At 57.1% G+C, this 25,148-nt stretch overlaps 1 protein-coding gene across 1 annotated transcript in view; it reads left to right on the top strand.

Moving 5' to 3' along the window:
• Nucleotides 1–25,148, top strand: part of SORCS2 (sortilin related VPS10 domain containing receptor 2) — a 484,645-nt gene that overhangs the window by 449,922 nt on the left and 9,575 nt on the right. The window contains exons 13-23 of the mRNA XM_065914447.1: nt 1,422–1,513; nt 2,759–2,866; nt 6,283–6,403; nt 7,751–7,884; nt 8,654–8,782; nt 11,396–11,567; nt 18,663–18,849; nt 19,918–20,051; nt 21,157–21,280; nt 22,615–22,727; nt 23,715–23,840. Coding sequence (XP_065770519.1) covers nt 1,422–1,513; nt 2,759–2,866; nt 6,283–6,403; nt 7,751–7,884; nt 8,654–8,782; nt 11,396–11,567; nt 18,663–18,849; nt 19,918–20,051; nt 21,157–21,280; nt 22,615–22,727; nt 23,715–23,840 — 1,440 coding nt within the window. The remainder of the gene's footprint in view (nt 1–1,421; nt 1,514–2,758; nt 2,867–6,282; nt 6,404–7,750; nt 7,885–8,653; nt 8,783–11,395; nt 11,568–18,662; nt 18,850–19,917; nt 20,052–21,156; nt 21,281–22,614; nt 22,728–23,714; nt 23,841–25,148) is intronic.

Genomic DNA, 25,148 nt, shown 5'->3' with positions numbered 1-25,148 from the left:
GAGGCAGAGGTCAGGGTGGGACAAAGGCAGGAAGACCTGGAGAGCTTAGGCTGGCTTGTCAAGGATGCCACGAGATATCTCTACTGCAAAACTCTGGGAATGTAAATTACAAATGACAGCGTGTACACTGTTAAGTCAGAGAAGGCAATGGCACCCCACTCCAGCACTCTTGCCTGGAAAATCCCATGGACGGAGGAGCCTGGTGGGCTGCAGTCCACGGGGTCGCGAAGAGTCGGACACGACTGAGCGACTTCACTTTCACTTTTCACTTTCACGCGCTGGAGAAGGAAATGGCAACCCACTCCAGTGTTCTTGCCTGGAGAATCCCAGGGACGGGGGAGCCTGGTGGGCTGCCGTCTATGGGGTCGCAAAGAGTTGGACACGACTCAGCGGCTTCACTTGACTAGGTTGGTCATAGCTTTCCTCCCAAGGAGCAAGCATCTTTTAATTTCATGGCTGCATGAGGGTTGGAGCCAACTGATTTCCAAGGCCCCAGCTAATGAGGGTGGAATCGCCTGTGGGGCTCCCATGGGGAGACTGGGAGGCACCGTCTCCCCAGTGGGGAGACAGGGCAAATGCCCCCTGCTTGTCCTTGTGGGAGGAGGGTGTCAAGATGGGGAGCCTGACCACACGTGAGGGTGTGAGCACATCTGGGGCGGGGCCCAGCTGACCACCAGAGGCATTTCCTCGTGTGAGAGCCCTGTCCACGTCTCTCAACCTTTTGTCCCCTAAGGACTTGGTGGGGATTCATTCATTCACTCACTCATTCATTTATCCCACACACACTTCCTGAGCCCTGGCACCTCCAGCCATGAGCTGAGCTGGTACCGGGCCACAGAGAGGACTCAGAGGCAGACTGGGCCTTTGAGGAGCTCCCTGGCTGGAGAAAACAATGACAAATTCATGCAGTAAGTCCTGGGACAGGGGGCCCAGAGACGCCCCACACCCACCCAGCATGGCATATGGGAGGGCTTCCTGAAGGAGGCGGCACATGAACTGAATCAATGTTAAATAGAGGTTTGCTTTTCCTAGTGGATGCTTATCCTAAATGCTTTCCTGAGTTCTACTATTTCTTTCTGATCTCACATTGCTGGCCTTTTTGCTGCCTGAGTTTTTCCTATAGGCAGGGCCACCTGCAGGGTTTATTTGCATTTTTTCTCTCTGGTCCGTGGTCTAGAAATTCGTGCATTCATGCCATTCATCCCACTCGTACTGAGTCTAGGGGGTTGGGGGAGGGAGGGGATGGCCTGGGGACACCAGGAGCCCTCTGACCAGCCCTGCGTCAAGGAGCTGGACTCTGCTGCAGCCCCCCAGCCAGCGTGTGGGCACTTCTGTGCCCGGGAGAGCGGCCCCCGCGCCCGAGAGCCCTCCCAGCGCTCCCCGGGCCCTGCCCTCAGAGCCCCACCCACGGTCTCCCACAGGTGTTCGAGGAGGAGCACCACATCCTCTACCTGGACCACGGCGGCGTGATCGTGGCCATCAAGGACACCTCCATCCCCCTGAAGATCCTCAAGTAAGACCCTGGGCGCCCGGCATGGAGCGGGCGGGGCTCCCCTGCACCGGGGAACTCCTCGGAGCATCCCCAGGGTGGCCCCCGCAGGGCCCCAGGACAAAGGCACCAGGCCCCGCCAAGGGGGCTAATGCCAGGCTCTGCAGTGTCCACTGCCCACCTGCCACCCGCACCCCGCCTCCCACCACCCGCCACCCGCACCCCGCCTCCCAGCACCCACCACCCACTCCCCACCCACCACCCACCACCCACTCCCACCTCCCACCACCCACCACCCACTCCCCACCCACCACCCACCACGCACTCCCACCTCACACCACCCGCCACCCACTCCCGCCTCCCACCACCCACCACCCACCACCCACTCCCCACCCACCACCCACCACCCACTCCCACCTCCCACCACCCACCACCTGCACCCCGCTCCCCAGCACCCACCACCACCAACACCCCCACCCATGCTGCTGGTAGCTGCTCCTTGCCAGGCCTGGGGAGACAAGGGGGTGGGGGATGACGACCCAGCATGGTCGGGTGGGCTAGAGGGAGGCCTGGGGCTGTGAGGATGCCCCTACCAGCACCCCCCCCCCCATCCTGGGAGAGCAGGGAGGCTTCCCAGAGGAGGTGACTTTTCTGGATGGACCTGAATTATATAGGTGAAGGACAGGGAAGCCAGCTGCGTGTGCCCAGGCGAGAGTGGGTTTAGCATCAGCTTCAGACGTGTGAAGGGCTGTTATGGGGATGTGAGGTCAGGTGTGAACTCTGGACTTGGAAGGCAGAGCCGGGGGAGCTGTCAGGACGCCAGTATCACTTTAGTCTGAAAAAGATCTTTCTGCCTGGCAAGCTGGCGACACTGATACGCCACACTGGGAGGCAGTGAGCTCCCACGTGTGACCCGGCAGACCCTGGGCTGGGCTTGGGCACTGGGCAGGACTGACCTGGATGTTTCTAAGACCTGGATAACTGCAGCCCAGGGGATCTCAGGCCACACCCCCAGGGCTCCCTGACGGTGGTGTCCCTGAGCAGACGTGGATGCCACCTGGCGCTGGCAGGGGGCTGCCGTGACCTCCTACGAGAGTGTGAGGATGGGGTCCAGTTGTGGTGGGGATACTGGGCTGGCCATGGCCCCGCCTGTTCGCCCAGCCACCTCCGCTGGACAGCTCTGGCCCCTGGGTGTGGGCTGGTCTGGGTCTGACAAGGCAGCTGGCCCTGGAGGCAGACTGTGTCCCCAGCCGCCCCTTCTCTTGGCAGGTTCAGCGTGGACGAGGGCCTCACCTGGAGCACGCACAATTTCACCAGCACTTCCGTGTTTGTGGATGGGCTGCTGAGTGAGCCCGGCGACGAGACGCTGGTCATGACGTGAGTGCCCACGGGAGGTGGGCAGGCAGGTCAGAGCCGAACCCCGGGCGGGCTGTGGCGGAGGGCCACCTCAGGCCCTGCCGCTCTAGGCGGGTTCAACACTGGCCCCCCGCCTCCCTCCCCATCCTCCTCACTCTCACCTCCATCTTCACACCTGCCTCTCACCATCCTCTGCCACTGGAAGGCGGCCACTCGTCCCTAACCAAGAACATCTGTCATCTGCCCAGGATCACCTGGCTGGTGAAGGGTGGGACTCAGAGTCAAGGGTCAGCCCTGGATCACTGCCCATTTGGCCCTTTGAGATTGTGACACTGTTGGTGGTGAAGATGATGATGATGGTGATGATGGTGATGATGGTGGTAATGATGGTGAAGGTGATGGATTAGGAAGATCCGCTGGAGAAGGGCTAGGCTACCCACTTCAGTATTCTTGGGTTTCCCTGGTGGCTCAGCTGGGAAAGAATCCACCTGCAATGCGGGCGACCCAGGTTCTATCCCTGGGTTGGGAAGATCCCCTGGAGAAGGGAAAGGCTACCCACTCCAGTATTCTGGCCTGGAGAATTCCATGGACTGTATAGTCCACGGGGTCACAGAGAGTCGGACACACCTGAGTGACTTTCACTTTTCGACTTTCAGAAGGTGGTTCCGGTGATAAATAATCTGCCTGTGACGTGGGAGACCCCAGTCCGATCCCTGGGCCAGAAAGAGCCCCTGGAGAAGGGAATGGGTACCTACTCTCGGACACTGAGCGATCAACGCTTTCACTTTCACACACACACATTAAAGGCACTGACTTCCTAAAACTCAGAGTTAGCCAGATGCCAGCTATTTCTCAAAGTACCAGCTGAACGTTTAGGCTTCATAAAAGGCAGGACTTCAGAGACACGGAGGGGATTAGTTAGATCAAGTGAACCAGCCTCTTTTCAGAGATTCCCTGGTGGGGCCTGTGCAGCCCGCCCAGGAGTTTGCATGGTGGTCACGCTCAGGCCAGCGCGTTTCCTGGGCCGGGCATCAGAGCCCCAAAGTCACCAGCCAGGAGACCGACCCCGCTCCCCAGGAGCTGGGCCACGGCCGTGCTGTCCTGAGGGGCCCCTGGCCTCAGTCTCCTTGTCAGTTAGGTGGGAATATTAACAGCACGCCCCCTGGGGTGGTGAGGAGGAGTGGATGTGGGAGGCGGGAGTCTGGCAGGGGCAGGGCGCACGCCAGCACTTACCGCTGCGGTCACCTCCGTCGTAACACGGCTTTCAGAAGAGCGGAGACAGGCTCAGGCTGCGGAGGACCTGGCGTGAGTGAGTGAGTGAGAGTCGCTCAGTCCTGTCCGGCTCTTTGCGACCCCATGGACTGTACAGTCCATGGAATTCTCCAGGCTGGAATACTGGTGTGAAGATGTCCCTTAAGGACGTCCCTTCAGTGAGCTAAGACCCTCATGCCCCGTTTAAGCAACAACCCAGCTGGCTTTGCCTGGGAGAAGGGGTCGCCGTGGCAAAGACAGTCCCCATGTGCTGAGACTCCCAAGGAGGAGACTGTCCCCATCAGGATGGGGGTCGGGACAGCGGACCAGCGGGACACCTTCACGACCACCGTCACCACCCCCATCCGGGGCCCCCACGACCCCTCTGTCAGGAGCCCCTCTGAGAGCTGCTGGACCGGGCGGAGGAGAAGCAGGTCACGTGGGCCTTGCTGGGCCACGTCCACCTGCACGGGAGAGGTCCAGGCTGGGGTGACGGGGGTTATGGCTCACGCCTCGGGCAGCAGAAAAGCAGGGTGGTTTATGGCAGCTGAACACGATTGGGTGAGAGGCTGGGCTGGAAGGAGGACGGCAGGGTGTCTCCAGACACCAGGGCTGCCCGTGGGCAGGCAGGCAAGGAGGGCAGGAGCCAGTGGAGAGTGGTCGGGCCTCTCAGAGCCAAGGATGGGAAGGTGGCCACAGCGGGGGGAGCCAGACCAAGACCGAGGGAGGCTGCAAGGACCAGAAGAGGCCCCTGTAGAGGCTTAGGGTCTCGTCTGTGAAGTAAAGATTATAGTGTCTGCCTTTGGGGACTGTTTGGGGCAATGGAGGTAACGTGTGTACGTGTGTGTCGGGGGTGTACGTGTAAGAGTGAGTGTGCGTGTGCATGTGTGTCTGTAAACCTTCTACAGTGTCCTACAAGTGTCCTACACAAACCATCGCTAATCCGCCATGGATCCCAAAAGGCCAGTGTCGTTGCCCACATTTTAAAGGAAAAGGAGGTACAGAGAGGAACGGACATGCCAAAGGTCACAGACAAGTAAACAGGTGTCAACCAGGCTTGTCTGGCTCCGAGGTGTCCTTTGGAGCCAGAGTTCCTCTTCCAGTGTCAGCCTCAGGCATGCAGAGCCAGCCATCATGTCCCTGAGAAAACACTCCAAGGCCCTTCTCAACTACTCTCCTAGACTGGGGTTTATGCCCTTTAGACCATGACTGATTTCCCCAAGTATCCAGCTGCTATCTGTCAGCTTGGAATGGGGACCAAGGCTGGCGTGAGTATATCACCTCCTCCATCCAGGCGCTCAACCTCTGGTAATATGGCCGGGGTCCTACAGGGAGAACTGGGGAAGGACCAGAGAAGTGCAGACTGGGCTCCTGGAGCCCAAGTGTGAGCTGCTGGGAGGATCAGGTGGCAACCCGTTAAGCAGCAGCCTTCTTGGAGAGCGAGGGATCTGGGCATCCTATGATAGGCACTCAACACATGATAGCCGTGGGCGAAGACGTGGCACAAACATGCTCTGTGACCTTAAGCAAGTTACTCACCCTCTCTCTGCCTCAGTTTTCCTTTCTGTGAAGTGGGCTGTGGTGAGGATTTAGACCAAGCAGCGTACAAACCCAGTACTCCCAGCCCGCTCTGAGCCAGGGGATGACTCCCTACCTCTCCTTGGATTATCCTGTCTGCTTGGGGGGAAAATTCTGTGGCCTGGTTATGCAGAGGGAGCTGGGTTTCTACAGCACGGGCCACCCCAACCCCCAGTATGGACAGGCCAACAGAGGCGGGGATGCAGGCGGGGAGAAGCCAGCCAGCACAGAACACAGACAGCTTGACCATGAGTCATCCTGCGAAACAGTTCTGCCAGGACCAGCCTGGCCACTGAGGGCGGGCTGGGCTCCTGACCCCACTGCGCCCGCATCCTCGCCCATGGAGGGGCCCCTGGGATGACCCACAGCAGCGCCATCCGCGAGCCGTAGATAACAGGCGATGGCAGTGGGAACGCTTGACGCTGATGCCCAAAGGCCTGCGGCCTGCCCGGCCCTGCACAGGGTCCGTCTCGGGGCTGCCCAGCGGGGGCAGGAGAGAGACCGCTGGACCAACCGGGCAGGTGTGGGCGGAGACCCGGAGGGGACCGGTGGGCGCTGGGGGGCGGGCCAGACTAAGGCGGTTTCCTGCCCCCTCCTTCCCTCCCCAGCGTCTTTGGCCACATCAGCTTCCGCTCGGACTGGGAGCTGGTCAAGGTGGACTTCCGGCCCTGGTTCTCCAGGCGGTGCGGTGAGGAAGACTACAGCTCCTGGGACCTCGCCAACCCGCAGGTGGGCCGCGCGCAGGGCGCCCCCTCTGCCCGCAAAACCCCCATCCTGCCAGGCCGCCGGCCTCCCCGGAATGGGTCCTCCTGCTGGGCTTGCCGGCCCTCCTGGGCGGCCTGGGCCAGGGTCTGTGGGTACACCCAGGGGCACAGGGGCATGACCCAGCCCGAAGCCAGCTGTGCTCGGGCTCCCGGATTTGTGGGATCGAGGGAAGGTAACAGGGCGCAGGTATCATACATTCAGTTCAGTTCAGTCGCTCAGTCATGTCCGACTCTTTGTGACCTCATGGACTGCAGCACGCCTGGCCTCCCTGTCCATCACCAACTCCCGGAGCCTACCCAAACCCATGTCCATTGAGTCAGTGATGCCATCCAACCATCTCATCCTCTGCCGTCCCCTTCTCCTCCTGCCTTCAATCTTTCCCAGCATCAGGGTCTTTTCAAATGAGTCAGCTCTTCACATCAGGTACCAAAGTATTGGAGTTTCAGCTTCAACATCAGTCCTTCCAATGAACACTCAGGACTGATCTCCTTTAGGATGGATTGGTTGGATCTCCTTGCAGTCCAAGGGACTCTCAAGAGTCTTCTCCAACACCACAGTTCAAAAGCATCATATTCTTTGGCGCTCAGCTTTTTTTATAGTCCAGCTCTCACATCCATACATGACTGGAAAAACCATAGCCTTGACGAGACAGACCTTTGTTGACAAAGTAATGTCTCTGCTTTTTAATATGCTCTCTAGGTCGGTCATTAGGTAACATCAGTGGTCTGGGGCAGCCCCCACGCCATCATCTCAGACACACAAAGCTGTTCCTACAGCAAAATGAGGACTATTCACATGGAGGGGAGCACGTGAGGACCAGAAATGGTCTTCCGCGGCAGTTCGGGTTGGGTGGTCAGGAGTTTAGAGTGGAGGAGCCCAGAATTTCCGGGGGGTGGGGTGGGCCCTCAGCTGTACCTACCATGATGTCTGTTCGCACTGGTGTGTCCTGTTTGGATTGTTGGCTGAGTATCTAGTGTGTGTCCCGTGAGGCCCGGAGGCCGTGGCTCGTCCCAGCCTCACAGGGCCCACCTGAAATCCTCGGGCCTGAGGATTGCCTGGGGCCTCTCTTCCAGGGCCTGAGACCCCTCAGGGCCCAGCACGGCCAGGCACACAGCACCCAGCGAGTGCTGGGGCGGGTGGGGATGGACAGGGGCCGGGCTGCCCCAGGGCGGCTTCGGGTACACACACAGCCCTCTCCCTGGGCCCTGGTTTCCTGCCCCGAAGGCCGCCCGGGCCGGGGGGATGAGGACCGGGCCAGACCGGCAGTGGGGGCCGCAGCGGGGCGGCCCCTCACCCTATGTCCCCCCACAGGGTGACCGCTGCGTCATGGGCCAGCAGAGAAGCTTCCGCAGGAGGAAGCCCACGTCCTGGTGCGTCACAGGCCGCAGCTTCACGGCGGCGCTCACGGCCCGCGTGTGCCCCTGCCGGGCCTCGGACTTCCTCTGGTGAGGGTCCCGCTCTGCCCTCGCCCTGGGGAGGGGGCAGTGGTGCCCGACGGACCCCGAAGCTGCCGCCCCCACGGACCACCTGAGAGCCACGCTCCAGCACGACCCCCTTATCCTGGGCCTGAGCACCCAGCCACCCAGTCCGGCCCACGTTCAAGAATCCATGGGCATCCTTCCCAAGCCGGCACGGGGTGGCCTGCTCCCAGGTGGGCGGGGACACGGATGAAGACGGAGTGCACCCTGGGGACCAGCCAGCCCCTCCTCCACCATCCAGAGACCCGCCTGGAAGCCCCCTGGTCACCCGCCCCACCCCCGCCCCGCTCAAGAGCTCCTGTGCTGGCCCACCACCCACAGGAGAATGTCCAAGTTCTGGAAGCTGGCTCCCTCCCCAGCCATCCTCGCCCTTCCTCGTCCTGCCATCTCTACCTGCATCTCCCAGCTCCGGTGCTGAAGGGGCTGGTCCCCACCTGCAGTGCCCTTCCCCCCTTCCCCTGGTTATGTCTTGATCTTCCATTGAGAGTCAGCCTACCTCCTCCAGGCAGCCCTCCAGGATGCCCAGGCTGGATTCAGCACTCTGCTGTAATTTCCCAGAATCCCCTTTGCAATCCTTCTCACCTGGAATGTAGCCATCGGCGTTCAGTCCTTCTCCCCTCTGGGACGGGGCCTGTGGATCTGCCTCTGTGTGTCCTTGGTGTGGGGCACCTACCCTGGGCTGGCTTGCATCCCCGCCACTGCCGGTCTCCTGACCGCCGTGTCTTCCTCCTCCCAGTGACTATGGATTTGAGCGCGCCCCCTCCTCGGAGTCCGATGCCAACAAGTGCTTTGCCAACTTCTGGTTTAACCCCCTGTCGCCCCCTGACGACTGTGTCCTGGGCCAGACCTACACCAGCAGTCTCGGGTGAGTCGCACGGGGCAGAACCATGGTGACCCCTGCCGTTCCCGCCTGGTGCCCACAGCTGCTTGCGTGGAGCCTGGGAGAGAGAAATCAGGACTGACCGCCCTTTGCGCTGGGGCTCCTGCAAGTCACCCAGACTCTGCCCCCCACCCAGGGCTCTCCATTCAGAGCCCAGGTGGGTCAGTGTCAGGGAGAAGAGATGCCCTGAGCCGGCTCCGAACAGAGAGCAACAGGCAGAGAAGGTCCCTGGCCTTGGCGCTGAAGGAACCCGCCTCCCTGGCCCCTCTGAGTCCCTGCAGTGCCAAAGCCCCTCCCCATTTGCCAACCCTGAGAGAGCCAGGCCTGAGCTGGGCCAGAGATATTCACATTCCCTTTAGGTCTCAGTTTGAATGGCGCCTCCTGCAGGAAGCCTTCCCTGACTCACCCTGGGCCCCGAGCTTACTCCGTGGGAATGCAACGTCCCCAGTTATTGTCACACTCACCCAGCTGTCCCCTGGACTGGGCTAAGCTTTCCGACACATGGCGTGTCCCTCGGTGTGTGGTGTGACGGACACACGCTGTGTGTAAGGGGGAGGGAAGTGCTCCGCAGTGTGACCTCCTCCCTCCCGCAGAGGCTGAGCGTGCTGTGTCTCAGGGATCAAACTATAACAGCGCTCTGTGTGTAACAGCCGGGAGCCCGCGGCTCCACAGGCCCTACGCAAGCCTCATCTAAAGGTCGCTGTGTCCCTGAGGGGGAGTTCTGAGAGGGAGTGAACTGCCTATGGACTTACTAGACAAGCCAGGTTGCTGCCCCTGGGGATGGGATGGGGCAGGACAGAGCCCGAAGAAGCAGAAAGTAGGGCCAGAGATTGCAGGCTTGGACCTCAGTGGTGTAAATCCCATCATCCGTCCAGCTAATCATCCAGTCATCTATCCATGTATTCCTCATCCATCCATCATCCATTCATCCAGCCACCCATCTGTCCATCATCCACCTATCCATCCAGCCATCCATCCAATCATCTATCTGTGTATTCTCCATCCATCCATCATCCATCCATCCACCATCCATCCATCTATCCATCATCCATCCATCCACCCATCCATCCATCATCCATCTATCTATCCAATCATCAGTCGTCTCTTTGTGTATTTCGCATCCATCCATCACCCATCCATCCACCCATCCATCCATCCATCATCCCTCTATCCATCCAATCATCCAATCATCTATCTGTGTATTTCCCATCCATCCTTCATCCATTCATCCATCTACCCATCTGTCCACCCATCCATCCATCATCCACCTGTCCATCCAACCATCCATCTCTTTTTTCTTCCACCCACTCACCCACCATCCGTTCATCCTCCCATCCCTCCAGTAATTCATCCATCATCCATCTATCCATCCCTCCCTCCATCAGGGAGCCACAGCAGCTGCTCCAGGGCTTAGCAAGCAGGGACTCTTGTCTGAAATGTCAGAGTCAGGACCCATATCAAGGGCAAAGGGTTTCATTTCACACCATCTGCACACTCTGGATGCCAAGGGGCTGTGGGTGGGCAGCTCTTAGGGAGGGTATTTTCTTCCCAACTAACCACATGCATCTTTGCATGATAACAATTCAGCTGATGCCACCCTAGCAGGGTTTTCCTAACGTCTCCTAAAAGTTTGTTGTTATTGTTTAGTCGCTGAGGTGTGTCTGACTTTTTGCAAGACCATGGACTATAGCCTGCCAGGGTCCTCTGTCCATGGGATTCTCCAGGCAAGAATACAGGAGTGGGTTGCCATTTCCTCCTCCAGGGGATCTTCCTGATCCAGGGGTTGAATCCATGTCTCCTGCATTGGCAGGTGATTCTTTACCACTGAGCCACTAGGGAAGCCCTAACAGTTTACTAAAGCGCATTAGACTCTCCCTGCCAGCCTCTCCCCACCCTCATCTCACACCTGCCCCCCCCACCACAGGGCCTTTGCACACACTGTTTCCATCACTCTCCTGCTCACCTCCTGCTCTCAGCTGAAAGCCCCTTTCTTGGGGACCAGATCTCCAGGTGCAGCCCCTTCCCCACACTCTCAGGGTCGTGATGTTGCCCTGATGTGGGGGGTGGTTTGGTGAGGGCGGCCTTCCCACTGGACAGTCCTCCCTGAAAAGGCAGGGGCTGCGAGGGATGACCTCGCCCCCCGCACCTGGCGCATAGCAGATGCTCAGGCAATTCGCGTTGCGTGAATGGGCTGGTGAATCGGGTGTCATCTGGCCCCGGTCCCTCGGTGTGAGAGGAGGAGGCCTCCCGTGGGGCTGTGTTTGCCCACGGCCACATGGCCGCGTCAGGGGGAGGTCCCAGCCCCTCCGGGGCACTCCGGCTTCCCGGGACCAGTTTCCCAGCAAAGGCGCAGTGTCCATTCTGGCTCCTTCAGTCGCCTCCCTAGCAACACCAGCTCTCACCATCCTTGTGAGTCCACGCTCGGCCCAGTGAGCGGGTCCTGCCACTCGTGCTCATTCCCTTCTCTGAGCCTCAGTTTCCCCAGCTCCAAAATGGGCAGAAAGAGACGAGTCGGGAAGAGGGCGGGGGTTGACGCGTGGGGGTCGCGAGCCAGGGGGCCCGCCGCGCGCCAGCCCCTGACCCGCCCTCTGGCCGCAGGTACCGGAAGCTGGTGTCCAACGCGTGCGAGGGCGGCGTGGACCCGCGGCAGAGCCCGGTGCGGCTGCAGTGCCCGCTCCTGCCGCCGCGGGGCCTGCAGGTCAGCATCCGCGGCGAGGCGGTGGCCGTGCGGCCCGGCGAGGACGTCCTGTTCGTGGTGCGGCAGGAGCAGGTGAGGGGCCGCTTCGCCGGGCGCACGGGGCGCACGGGGCGCACGGGGCGGCGTCCTCTCCCCCTCACAGTCCTGGGGTGCGGAGTCATCTGGACCAGCGCTTTCCAAACTGCGGGAGGCAACAGTGCCCTGGAGACCCCTGCCCAGGTCCAAACCAGCGTTAAAGCAACGAAATGGAAAACTCAGGAGAGAGTGGAGGGCAGAGGGCGATGGCGCAGCGAGCCGCCAGCTCAGGTCCAGGGAGAGAGGCTTCAAACACGTCTGCCTGGGTGTTGACCGCATGGTGATGTCAGATTCATTCATTCCCGTGGGCGGCAGTAGAATGTTTTAAAGCTCTCCTTATACTGATCTAGCTAATTTGGAATCTTAAGAAAAACAGGCAGTTTTTAAAAAAAATTATTACTTTATAATCTCATAGCCAACACAAATTCTGTAATAGATGATAGATAAATCAGTTCAGTTTAGTCATTCAGTCGTGTCCGACTCTCTGCGACCCCATGGACTGCAGCACGCTGGGCTTCCCTGTTCATCACCAACTCCTGGAGCTTGCTCAAACTCATGTCCATCGAGTCGGTGATGCCATCCAACCATCTTATCCTCTGTCATCCCTTTCTCCTCCTGCCTTCAATCTTTCCCAGCATCAGGGTCAGTTCTTTGCATCAGGTGGCCAAAGTATTGGAGCTTCAGCATCAGTCCTTCCAATGAATTCAGGACTGATTTCCTTTAGGATGGACGGGTTGGATCTCCTTGCAGTCCAAGGGACTCTCGAGAGTCCTCCCCAACACCACAGTTGAAAAGCATCAATTCTTCAGCTTTCTGTATGGTCCAACTCTCGCATCCATACATGACTATTGGAAAACCATAGCTTTGACTAGACGAACCTTTGCCGGCAAAGTAATATGTCTGCTTTTCAATATGCTGTCTAGGTTGATCATCACTTCCCTTCCAAGGAGCAAGCATCTTTTAATTTCATGGCTGCAGTCACCATCTGCAGTGATTTTGGAGCCCCCCAAAATAAAGTCTCACTGTTTCCATTGTTTCCGCATCTATTTACCATGAAGTGATGGGACTGGATGCCATGATCTTCATTTGTTGAATGTTGAGTTTTAAGCCAGCTTTTTCACTCTCCTCTTTCACTTTCATCAAGAGGCTCTTTAGTTCCTCTTCACTTTCTGCCATAGGGTGGTGTCATCTGCATATCTGAGTTTATTGAGATTTCTCCCAGAAATCTTGATTCCAGCTTTTGCTTCATCCAGCCCAGTGTTTCTCATGATGTACTCTGCATATAAGTTAAATAAGCAGGGCGACAATATACAGCCTTGATGTACTCCTTTCCCAAATTGGAACCAGTCTGTTGTTCCATGTCCAGTTCTAACTGTTGCTTCTTGTCCCTCTTACAGATTTCTCAGGAGACAGGTCAGGTGGTCTGGTATTCCCATCTCTTTAGAATTTTCCACAGTTTGTTGTGATCCACACAGTCAAGGCTTTAGCATAGTCAATGAAACAGAAGTAGATGTTTTTCTGGAATTCTCTTGCTTTTTATATGATCCAACTGATGTTGGCAACTTTGATCTCTGGTTCCCTTGCCTTTTCTAATCCAGCTTGAACATCTGGAAGTTCTCCATTCACGTACTATTGAAGCATACCTTGGAGAATTTTGAGCATTACTTTGCTAGCATGTGAAATGAATGCAATTGTGCAGTAGTTTGAACGTTCTTTGGCATTGCCTTTGTTTGGGATTGGAGTGAAAACTGACCCTTTTAAGTCCTGTGGCCACTGCTGAGTTTTCCAAATTTGCTGGCATATTGAGTGCAGCACTTTCACAGCATCATCTTTTAGGATGTGAAATAGCTCTGCTGGAATTCTATCACCTCCACTAGCTTTGTTCATAGTGATGCATAGATAGATAGATATAAATGATAAATAGATGTAGATTGATGAAAAAATCATTGATAGTTAATGGATGACAGATACAAATATAGATGGATGGATATAGAAATATTTCATATATGTGTATATGTACACACACACACACATATATATGGGGCTTCCCAGGTGGCTCAGATGGTAAAGAATCTGCTTGCAGAATGGCAGACCTGGGTTCGATTCCTGGGACGGGAAAATCCCCTGGAGAAAGGAATGACAACCCACACCAGTATTCTTGCCTGGAGAATCCCATGGACAGAGGAGCCTAGTGGGCTACAGTCCATGGATTGCAAAGAGTTGAACATGACTTAGCGACTAACACACACACACATGTAAACATATAAATTTCCTCCCTGTCTCCTAGAATTTCTTTCTTTTTTTAGCATAAGTGTTACTTTTTTTTCTGATTTTAAGAACAGTATATACTCATTGTAGAACACTGGGGAAACACATTAAAAACATAAGGATATAAATGTCACCCAAAATCTTATTCTCTCAAGGTGATCACTGTTAATTTATTCCCTTCTAGTCTATTTAAACTAATATGCAGCGTGCTTATTTTTCTGATTATAGATGTAACAAACGTTCATGGTAGAAAATTCAAAAATAGAAGCTAAAAAAACTCACAAGCAGACAGGAAATTCATAATGACAGGAAAGCACAAAGGGGGTGCAGAACCCCCTTTTCCCACCCGGGGCCCCAGCGCCCCCCCGGCTCACGGCTCTTGGGCATCGGAGGCTTCAGTTAACAAACGTGTTGGGAGAACCAAGTGGGGCTTCATGTAGAAGACGTCTTTCCATGCCTGCCCAGTGGGACTGGGGAACGCCGATGCGGCCTCTGATGTTGGAAAGTGGGGGCTCTGGTCCCGTGTGAAGAACTGGATGTGCAGGCGCCCCGTGGGCATGTTCCCCTCCGTCCTCCCCCGCCCACGGGCTGTGTTCCCACCAGCTGGCTTTATAGCTGGGGAGGCTGAGGCTCAGACAGGGGAAGCACCCACCTGGGGCCGCGCAGAGCTGGCATTGGGTCCAGGCCTGGGGGTTCCGTGTGGACACCTCCTGGTTTGCAGCCCCCAGACCTGAGCCGAGGGTGCATCAACCTGCTGGCCGCATGATGATTGAGCCTGGCCCTGAGAGTCACGCTCCAGCCTCGGGCAACCCTGGGGCGGTGTGTGTGTGTGCGGGGGCAGGGGGGAGGCTCTGTTCACTGCAGAGGAGGGTGCAGCCCCCTGCCCAGCCTGGGGCCACCCAGACCCTCTAAGGGGACCCAGCTGCCGCTCGAAGCTCCAGGACTGACTTGCAGGAAACATGGCCACCTGCTGCCCTCTAGAGCCCGGAATCCCAGCAGCTGGTCACAGCCGGGGCACTCTATCCAGACCCAGGACAGGACACGCCTGGCAGCCCACCATCCCAGCAGTCTGGGCGCCTCGCCTGGAGGGGTGGGGGTGAGAGGACGGCAGAAAGCTGCTCTTGGAAGAGAGTCCTTTGCCCTCCACTGTCTGGAAGAGGCCACTGGCTCCTGCGTCGAAGCCTTGGGAAGGAGTGGCTACACGCACTGGTGTACACTCCTGTTCTCACACACACACACACACACACAGACACACACATACACGGACACTTACACATGTTCACCCATGACCACGCACTTGCATTTGTACACAGCCACAGACACACGCACCCAATCCAGGTGTGGAAACAGCCCTGGATTTAGGGGAATCCAAGTTCTGTGAAGATCTCAGAACTGAAAACAAGATCTGATGGGGGACCCAGAAACAGACCCGCACAGATGGGTCTGGATGATTCTGGCCGAGGCGCCAAAGCATTTCAGCGGAGGAAGGACGGGCATCAACAAAGGAGGAGCCGGTGAAAACAAACCTCATGCCTGATGCAGTCAACTCAGAGTGGATCACAGCCTTAAATGGAAACCTGTGAAGCTTGTAGGAAAAAGACAGGGGACAATACCTGCGCTCTAGGGCTAGACAGAGAGTTCTTAGCGTTGACACCATACGCACCATCCATGAAGGAAATGTGATAAACTGGCCTTCATCAGAATGCGACATGTTTGATCTGGGACAGAGCCGAAGCAGGTGAAAAGACTGCCACAGAGAAAATAATTACAGATCATATCCAACAAGGACTAGTACCCAGAATATATAAAGATTACTCAGAACCCAACCGTAAGAAGATGAGCAAGCCAGTTAGAAGATGAGCAGAAACCATGGAGAAAGGTGTCGTTGAAGAGAATGGTGAATAAGCACAGGGAACCACGTTCAGCATCATTCGCCATCAGGGAAATGCAACGTAAAGAGGCGTCCCTGCACACCTGTGGGAATGGCTAACATGAAAGACAGTGGTCCCACCGAACCCTGGTGAGGACGCAGAGAAACTGGGTCCCTCCTACATGGCTGACGCGGATGTGAAATGATACAGCCGCTCTGGAAAAGTTGGTCATTTCCTTAAAAACTAAGCATGCAGCAACCACAGGCAGTTACACTCCTGGGCCTTTATCTGAGAGAAACAAGGAGGTTCACAGAAAACCTGTGTACATCAAGGCTCACAGCTGCTTTATTCGTAAGAGCCAGGACCGGGAGACAGCCAGATGTCCTCGACGGGCGAGTGGATAAACCTGGGGTGAGCTGGTGCGTCCATCCCACGGGTGGTACTCTGAAATAAGAGGGAACAGGCTCTACACCACGGCTTGGGTGAATCTGCAGAGAATTATACGGAGTGAGAAAGCTAATCCCAGCGATTCAATTTAGAGGCTATTGCCCAAATAATGAAATTATAGCAGTGGAGAACAAGTTAAAGGTTCTAACCCCATGAAGTCAGGGATGTGATGGAGAGGCACGTCTGGCTGTGAAAGGGCAGTCGTAGGGACCCCAGGGGTGACGGAATCGTGGCCGAATCACCGTGGATTCCAAGCCGTGACGTGTTCTGCAAGGTGTTCGCACGGGGAGAGCTGGGTACCACAAACATGGGTCTCTCTGTGTTGTATCCTTGACAATTACACGTGAATTGGCAGTTGGCTCAGCGTGAGGCTTCCCAGTGTTTTTGAAGCAGGAATAAACACACACGCACATGCAGATCTGCATGGAAACACTTCTCTGTGGGTGGTGGGTGTTGTGGTGACGCTACCATTTTTCCTTTCTAGCTGCTTCTCTGCCTTTTTGTATTTTCTTACATTGCCACTGTTACCTTCCTGATTATGACAAGGTTTTTTTATCATTTTTTTAATATAATTTTATTTATTTTGGCTGTGCTGGGTCTTCGTTGCTGCAAAGGCCTTTTTTTGTTGAGGCAAGCAGGGGCTGCTCTCTCGTTGAGATGCTCAGGCTCAAGGTGGGGGTTTTTTAATTTTATTTGTTTATTTTTGGCCCATACCACATGCCACATGGGATCTTAGTTCCCCAACCAGGGATCGAACCTATGGTCCCTGTGGTGGAGGTGCAGAGTCCTAACCACTGGACCGCCAAGGAAATCCTTGTGAGGAAATGTTTTAACCAAGGGAAGTGTTTCAGGAGTTAAAGGCACACCCTCTTAGCTGCTCAGAGGCAGGACACAGCATCCCCAGGTGGTGTGGCTCCTGCCCATCAAAGCCACACGTCCCGACTCAGCCAGAAGCCCCTTCTTCCCCCAGGAAGCTGCACGGAGACCCCTCTCTCCCGGAGCAAGTTGACCTTGAGACCACTCCCATCTACGAGGCTGCCTTTATTCAGAGAGAGCCCTGACCACAAGCCAGCCTGCGGGTTCTGGACTCACAGAACCTCAGTCCTTCAATCTATAAAATGGGGATCAGAGAACATACTTGTGTAAGGTCCCCGAGGCCGTCACGACAGTGGCCACAAACTGGGTGCCTTGAAATAACAGAGATTTTTCTTCTCAAGAGTTTTGGAGGCTGGAAGTCCAAAATCAAAGTGTCAGCAGAGCTGTGCTCCCTCTGGAAGGAGGGTCCTCCCTTGTCTCTCAGCTTTTGGGGGCTCCGGGCATCCCTGGTCCAGCCTCTGTCTTCACCTGGCTTCCTTTCTGTGTCTCAGAGCCCCTCCTCTTTCTGCTAAAGACCCAGCCATTGAACTTAGATCCTGTTCTAATTCAGTGTGACCTTGAGTTAACTAATCACATCTGCAAAGACCCTATTTCCAAATAAGGTCACGTTCTGAGGTTCCGAGTGGGTGTGGATGGGGGAGGGACTGGGCGTGATCCCACCTTTTACATTGTATTTGTGAAGAAAGGTGAATGAACATAATTTATATAAAAGTACTCTGTCAAGTTCTAAGGTTTGGCAGGTGTAAACCAAGAGGATCGCTAAATGGTTAATGATGGTCATGTTTCATTCCTGACCTCTAGGACATGGTTTCCTGGGTGTTCCCCCAGCAGGCAGAGGGGTGGCAGGAAGATATGATAGGGAGATGATGGGGAGAGAGGACATGGCAGTAATGGAAGAACTCATTCTTGCCACGAAGTTGAAAAAGTTCCTGTTTGCTTCCTCAATTTCCTTTCCCAAGACTCCATGAGGAAAACACGGTTATTGGAAGGACGATATTCGTGGTGGGAATTATACAGGCAATTAGATGGCTCGTGTGGGTGAGGAGATGCTGAAAACAGGTGACAGTCGTGAGACACCCCCTCCCTGCGTAGAGCCCATGCACCCGAGCATCACTTCTGCACCACGAAGAGTGAGAAGATAAAAGAAAATGCAGAAATCACAGCATCAGAGGGGAAAACAATGTTTTGTTTTGTTTTTTTTTAATTTCCTAGGAGACTAAGAGTTTTAATGCATGCACATCCCCCTGTTACTTAAACTATCCAGCAGGTGTGAGGCCTCTTGCTGCCCTCCCGGTCCCTGGTGCAGGCCTCCCTGAGCTCATCTGTGCTGACTCCTCTCCCTCCCAGCCATTGGGTCATCTTTCTGAAATGCAAACCTGGCCCTGGCTACTACTTCCATCCTCTCCTGTTGCTCTCAGCCCTGCCCTCCAGGCTGGAGCGGGGTGGGGGGCAAGGATAGAACAGACCTGGCTCCCTGGAGTCCCCAGGGAGCTTGCTTTGAGGAAAGAAAGGAGTGAGGGAATGAATGAATGAGTGGGTGAACAAGTAGGTGAGTGAGCTAGTGAATGGCCCGTCGCTGGCCCCCAGCTCTGCGGCCAGGTCCTGAGGGGCCCCCTGGTGTGTCTCACAGGGTGATGTCCTGACCACCAAGTACCAGGTGGACCTGGGGGACGGCTTCAAGGCCATGTACGTGAACCTCACATTGACCGGGGAGCCCATCCGGCACCGCTACGAGAGCCCCGGCGTCTACCGCGTGTCCGTCAGGGCGGAGAACATGGCGGGGCATGACGAGGCCGTGCTCTTTGTCCAGGTCAACTGTAAGTCCATCACCCTTTCGAGGCCAAGGGTGACTCCCCGTGACAGAGAGGCCTGGACCTTGGAGAAGCACGGGGAACCCATGCAGGGAGGCAGGAGGCTGGGCTGAGTCCACACCCTCGGCGGCCTGTGCAGCGGTGGGGTTGGTGGTGATGGTGGTGGTGGTGATGATGGTGGTGGTGATGATGGAGCTGGTGATAGAGGTGATGGTGGTGTTGATGGTGATGGTGGTGTTGATGGTGATGGTGGTGGTGGTGGTGGTGATGATGGTCATGACAGAGATGATGATGGTGGCGGTGGTGATGAGGTGAAGATGATAATGGTGGTGATGATGGAGCTGATGATAGAGGTGATGGTGGTGATGGTGATGATGGTGGTGATGGTATTGATGGTCATGGTATTGATGGTCATGGTATTGACTGTGATTTGGTGGTGATAATGGTGATGATAGAGCTGATGATGGTGGTTATGGTGGTTATGGTGGTTATGGTGATGGTGGTGGTGATGATGGTTATGGTGATGGTGATGATGGTGATGGTGATGGTGGTGATGATGATGGTGGTTATGGTGATGGTGGTGATGGTGGTGGTGATGATGGTGGTTATGGTGGTGATGGTGATGGTGGCGATGATAGTGGTAGTGTTTCTAGTGGGGCTGATGGTGATGGAGGTAGTGATGATGGTGGTAGAGGTGTTGGTGGTGATGGTGATGGTGATGGTGATTATGGTGGTTATGGTGGTTATGGTGATGGTGGTGGTGATGATGGTGATGGTGATGGTGATGATGGTGATGGTGATGGTGGTGATGATGATGGTGGTTATGGTGATGGTGGTGATGGTGGTTATGGTGGTGATGGTGATGGTGGTGGTGATGATGGTGGTGGTGATGATGGTGATGGTGGCGATGATAGTGGTAGTGTTTCTAGTGGGGCTGATGGTGATGGAGGTAGTGATGGTGGTAGAGGTGTTGGTGGTGGTGATGAGGCTGATGGTGACAGTGACCAATAGCAACCTGCTGCATGGCCAGGGCCCTGATGCCCTCTGACCCCTAACCTTTGTGTGGCCCTGCAGCCCCCCTGCAGGCCCTCTACCTGGAAGTGGTTCCTGTCATCGGCGTCAACCAGGAGGTGAACCTCACAGCCGTGCTGCTGCCGCTGAACCCCAACCTCACCGTCTTCTACTGGTGGATCGGCCACAGCCTGCAGGTACGCCGGCCCCGGGCCCCTGGGGGCCCCTGCTCCCTCAGGCTCCCGTCCGGGGTGGAGCGTGGGGCAGATCCCACCCTCCGTACTGGGCAGGACAGAGCATATGGCACCGTGGAGGCGAGGCGGGCGCACACCAGCCCTCCCTCCACCCTGACCATCTGTTCGGGGTCCAGCTGTGTCTGAGTGTGGTGGACACATGGTGAATCAGATCAGGCGAGACCACGCTTTTTCCTGGGGAAGATGTGTGAACAGAGTAGGTGACCTGATTTAGGGTGTGACAAGTGTCACAGGAAGCGGACAGGTGATGTGTCCGGGAGCTCCGGCAGAGGTCAGGTCATTTCTAGTTTGAGCGTGGAGGTGATCAGGGAGGGCTTCATGGAGGAGGGGGTCCCTGGGCTAAACCCGACCTGAGAAGCATCACCCAGGGTCATTGGGTGTGTCCTGTGAGCTGTGCGGAGCCGAGGACAGATGCCTGATGGGAGGTCCTGACGGCCTTTGTGGACGAGGCTGCCCCCCTTAGCCTGGGGGAAGGGGCCCCAAGATCCAAAGGGGATCCTTCACTCATTCAGCAGACAGCAGCTGAGGGCCCAGCCTGGGAGGGGCTCAAGCTCAGGACTGTGGTTCCAGGGCGTGGGGATGGGTGAGGATGGTGCTCGGGCTCCGGCTTCAAGCAGCAAGTCAGCCACCTCTAGCTGAGCTCTTGGAGAGTCGCTGTGCCTCCCGGAGCCCCTGTCTCCCCGTCTGCAAGGCCTGAGGCCATAGTGCGGACCCCATGATCGATGTGGGTGCCCCACCCCATGGGGTGGGTGCTGAGCCGGGCCCTGGGGTTCAAGCGTGAAGGTGCTACAGCCCGGCTGAGTTTGGGGTGGGGCAGGAAGGTGACAGGGACGCCCAGCCTAGCAGCCACTCTGGGCCTTTGGCACAGGGTGTCTTGGTGCCTCTGGAGGGCAGGGGGCCCTGGGAGACTCGTGTCTGAGCTGCGGAGTTCCCGGGTCCAGGCGTCTCTGGAGTGGGGGGTACCTGCCCACGCCCCCTTGGCGCTCTCAGCAGGGCTCCCGTGGGGCCAGCTCTCCGGCCCGGTCCTGACCCCCGCTTGTGCCCGCAGCCCCGCCTGTCCCTGGAGAACTCTGTGACGACGCGGTTTGGGGACCCGGGGGACGTGCGGGTGACGGTGCAGGCCGCCTGCGGGACCTCCGTGCTGCAGGACTCCAAGGTGGTCCGCGTGCTGGGTGAGCGCCCTCTCCCCCACCGCGGCAGGCAGCACGGCTTCTCCTTCCCAGGAGCTCAGGGTCAGGCCGGTGGGGGGGTACCTACCGAGGCGCCAGTCACCCCGGGGCGGCCCCGCTGGATGGAGGGATGGCCCAGCACGGCTCCAACACCTCCGGACTCCCTGGCCTCGGTTTCCCCGTCTGTAAAATAAACACTGACAACTCCCGTGCACAGGGCACTCAGGGGCCCCACACAACACAAGTGAGGATGCAGCTGAGGCGCTTGGCGAGGTCACGCATCGGGGGGCAGGGCTGGGATTGGCCACCGGGTCTTCCTCCCCTCACCCCCCCCGCAGGCACCTGTCCTCAGCATCCTGGCATCTGAGGACTCTCGCGTGATTATGTCTGAAAGAGGACATGGGATCTGGACTTTGTTGGGAGTCCTCCTCTGAATCTGTGTCCCATTTATCTGTTCCCCTGCCCCGGGAGGGTGGTCTGAGCCTTGCCCCCAGGAGACAGTCGCAACCGAAAATTAGTCCTCAGAATGGAAGCGTCCCACCACCCAGAGCCACGTTCCCCTCTTTATCACCCCGATAAAAACCTCATTTTGCTCTAAGAACAGCATCTGCCGTGGACAGCAGCCATCGCTTAAGTATTCAGGGGACAGCCTTGGCCATTGCTCACTCCCGAGCCCGTGGGCACCGCACCTGAACCCAGAACCTTGCAACACTCACCTCCACCCGCCCTGCATGTTCACGAGGCACTTGTTCCCTTTGACTGCTCACCCTGGCAGAGCCCCCTCCCACTTTACAAATGAAGAAATCGAGGCTCAGGACTAAATGGAGAGAGGACAGTTCACTCTGAGGCTCCCAGGGCTGGGTTTTTTCTTTCACCACCTGCTGCTTGTTGGTTTAGAAGAGGTGTCTGAGTCAGGGACCCTGGGGAATTTGAGAGAACGAGAAGGCAGGGGGAGGGGGGTGGACTCTGCTCTCCAGGGACTCTTATTCTGGTGGGGGGACAGCCCGGTCAAACTCCATGGATCCCTGGGAGACAAGACCAAGCTTGTCTGTCCTCGAGGGTTGATGGGGAAGTCACAGAGCAGGCTTGGCTCTCCCTCCCAGGTCAGCTCCGCGGTCCTCATTGTTGTCACCTTTGTTATCATTATTATTAAATGGCAGCAGTGTAGTGGGCCCCACCGGGACAGCTGCTGGCACACAGACGGGGGGAATCTCATTTTCTGCAGGTGGGCTGCAGGACCCACCCCCAGGGCCCGCGGTGGGCCATCCAGGGGGTGTGGCCACCGGCTGTGAAGGGGCCAGGGCGGGCGACACTCTCCCATCTCCGCCTCTTTCCAGATCAGTTTGAAGTGGTGCCTCTGCAGTTTTCCAAGGACCTGGACGCTCACAACCCCAACACCCCCGAGTGGAGGGAAGACGTTGGCCTCGTGGTGTCCCGGCTCCTCTCCAAGGTGCCTGGCCCACCCGTGGCAAAGCTACCCCCTTCTTATGGGTTGTGGGTACCCCGGGGAAGTGGGGGGCGGGGGCCGGAGTCCTCAGGGCAGGGGGTGGGGGTGGGGGTGGGCAGGCTGCCCTGCGTCCTAATTGTCTGTCCTTTGGGCCCGACAACAACGGTACTTGGAAGCCACTTAGGATCCTTTCACCTGGCCCTGGGGGACACGGGGTCGGAGCGTCGTCTTGTGAGGGAGGGGCGGGCTGCATGCTCCATGCACATCTAGTGAGCACCAGTTGTTTGCGCGAGATGCAGTTGCCCTCCTCCGACAGTCCAGAATCTCTTTAAAGTGATTCTCATTTACTCACTGCTGGATCCGGGAGACAGAGACGAGTCTCTGCAATGGCTACCGTCAGGGAGCTCACGGAAGGCAAAGGCAGGGTGGGCACAGGGCACTCGAGGCCCCTGACCCCCCAGGGGAGAAAGCCCAGCCCCCAGAGTCATCCACAGTTGTCCCAGGCTGACGCTCACCACGGCCATGCCTCTCTTTGGCCTGTTAAGAATTTGGGTAGTATTGTCCTGGGCGCTGAAGGGTGCATAGGAGTTTGCCAGATGAATGTGCGTGGAGTGGGACATCCGGGAAGCAGAGCTTTGTGGGCTGAGGGAGCTGCGTGGTCAGGAGCCCTGACACCTAGGAGGACAGTAAGCAAGGGAGGGGCCTGCTCCCCTGGCGGCCGTGGGAGAATTGAACTGAAGGGGGGCAGCCCTGGGCAAGCGGAGGCCGTGGTCGGGGCAAAAGGCCGAGGCACCAGAAGGGCAGGGATGCGGGAGGTGGATGATGGAGCCAAAGGATGTGGGGGCCATGCCGTGCCGGGCCGGGGCCTAGAACGGCCAAGACTCGGACAGGTCATGCGAGGAGGGGGGTGTGATCCTGGGGGCCCTGGAGCACGGCAGGGGGCAGAGGAGGCACGCAGGTGCATCAGAGTGGCTCTCTGTGTCCCCGCAGGAGACCAGCATCCCCGAGGAGCTGATGGTAACTGTGGTAAAGCCGGGGCTGCCCACCTTGGCCGACCTGCACGTGCTCCTGCCCCCTCCCAGGCCCACGAGGAAGAGGAGCCTCACCAGTGACAAGGTACCTCTCATAGCTGCTGGGTTGGGGGTCGGGGGCCGGGGGCCGGAGGCTCGGTCCCCACCGCACGGCATAGGGTCCGATGGTGATACTCAACAAGCATGGGGACCTCAGTCACTCGTCCTCAAGGAAAGGCTTATCTCTCACTGATCACTGTCCCTCCTCCCCCTGTGGCTACCCCAGGGTCACGGTGGTGGAGGAGTGGGGGGCACCTGGCCGCACCAGCCCCCCAAGGGGCACGCGCCGATTTCACTCCCGTTTCTTTGGCTGGACTGGCCGCACCACCCCAGCCTCACTCGAGGGGTGAGCACCGTCCAGGGGACCCCGGGACCTGGTTTCAGGACATCCAACTAGGATTGGGGCTGAAAGGTGGGAGGGAAGCCCCTCACGCCTTCCAGGGCAGCTGCAGTTCCACAACAAGCGGACAGTGATGAGTGTGGACGAGGACATGGAGAAACTCGGCCCCTCGTTCACTGCTGAGATGGAACGGAAAATGCTGCAGCCGCCATACAAACTGTCTGGCAGATCTTCAAGCACGAAGTTACCATATAACACGGCAGCTTCAACCCCGGCGATGAACCAAAGAGAACTGAAGATGTGTGTCTACCCACATGCATGGGTTTTCATAACCCTGAAGTGGAGACAACGCAAATGTCCACCCGCAGATGACTGGGTGAGGAGAAGGTGGTCCATACACACAGCAGAATATTACTCAGCCATGAACAGGAGTGGCATTCTGGTCCAGGCTGCGACGTGGGTGAAGCTTGGAAGCATGCTGCAAAGTGAAAGAAGATGGTCACAAAAAGCCACCGATTGGGCGATTCCATTTATATGAAATGTCCAAATCGGCCAATCCACAGAGACAACACAGGAGTGGTTGCCAGGGTCTGGGAGAGGGAGGTGACTGCTGGTGGGGGCGGGGTTTCCTTTGTGAGGATGCAAAGGTTTCTTTGGGAGGAGTTAAATGGTAATAGCGATTTCATGGCTGTGAATATACTAAAAGCCACTGACTGGTACACTTTACAGAAGTAAACGTTATCTCAAAACCAAAGAAGAATCAGAACCACAGCCGCGCTCTGGACTAGTCGTGGACACCGATGCCCAGGCAGACGTTCTGCAGAGAGTGGCCAGCGCTGGGGCGGGGCTGCAGCACGGCCCGCAGGACCCCTGTGGGTGGGTGGTAGCGCCCACTTTACAGACGAGGATAGTGAGGCTCAGCGAGACCCCCGCCAGGAAGCACAGCGCGGGCTCCGTGCCCCACCCCGGCTCTGGCTGCAGAGCCACGCCTGGGCGGCCTCCAGGTGGACCCGA

Source organism: Muntiacus reevesi, chromosome 22 (assembly GCF_963930625.1).
Source record: "Muntiacus reevesi chromosome 22, mMunRee1.1, whole genome shotgun sequence".
In the NCBI taxonomy this organism is placed as follows: domain Eukaryota; kingdom Metazoa; phylum Chordata; class Mammalia; order Artiodactyla; family Cervidae; genus Muntiacus; species Muntiacus reevesi.
This window is presented reverse-complemented; position numbering and strand designations above follow the sequence as displayed.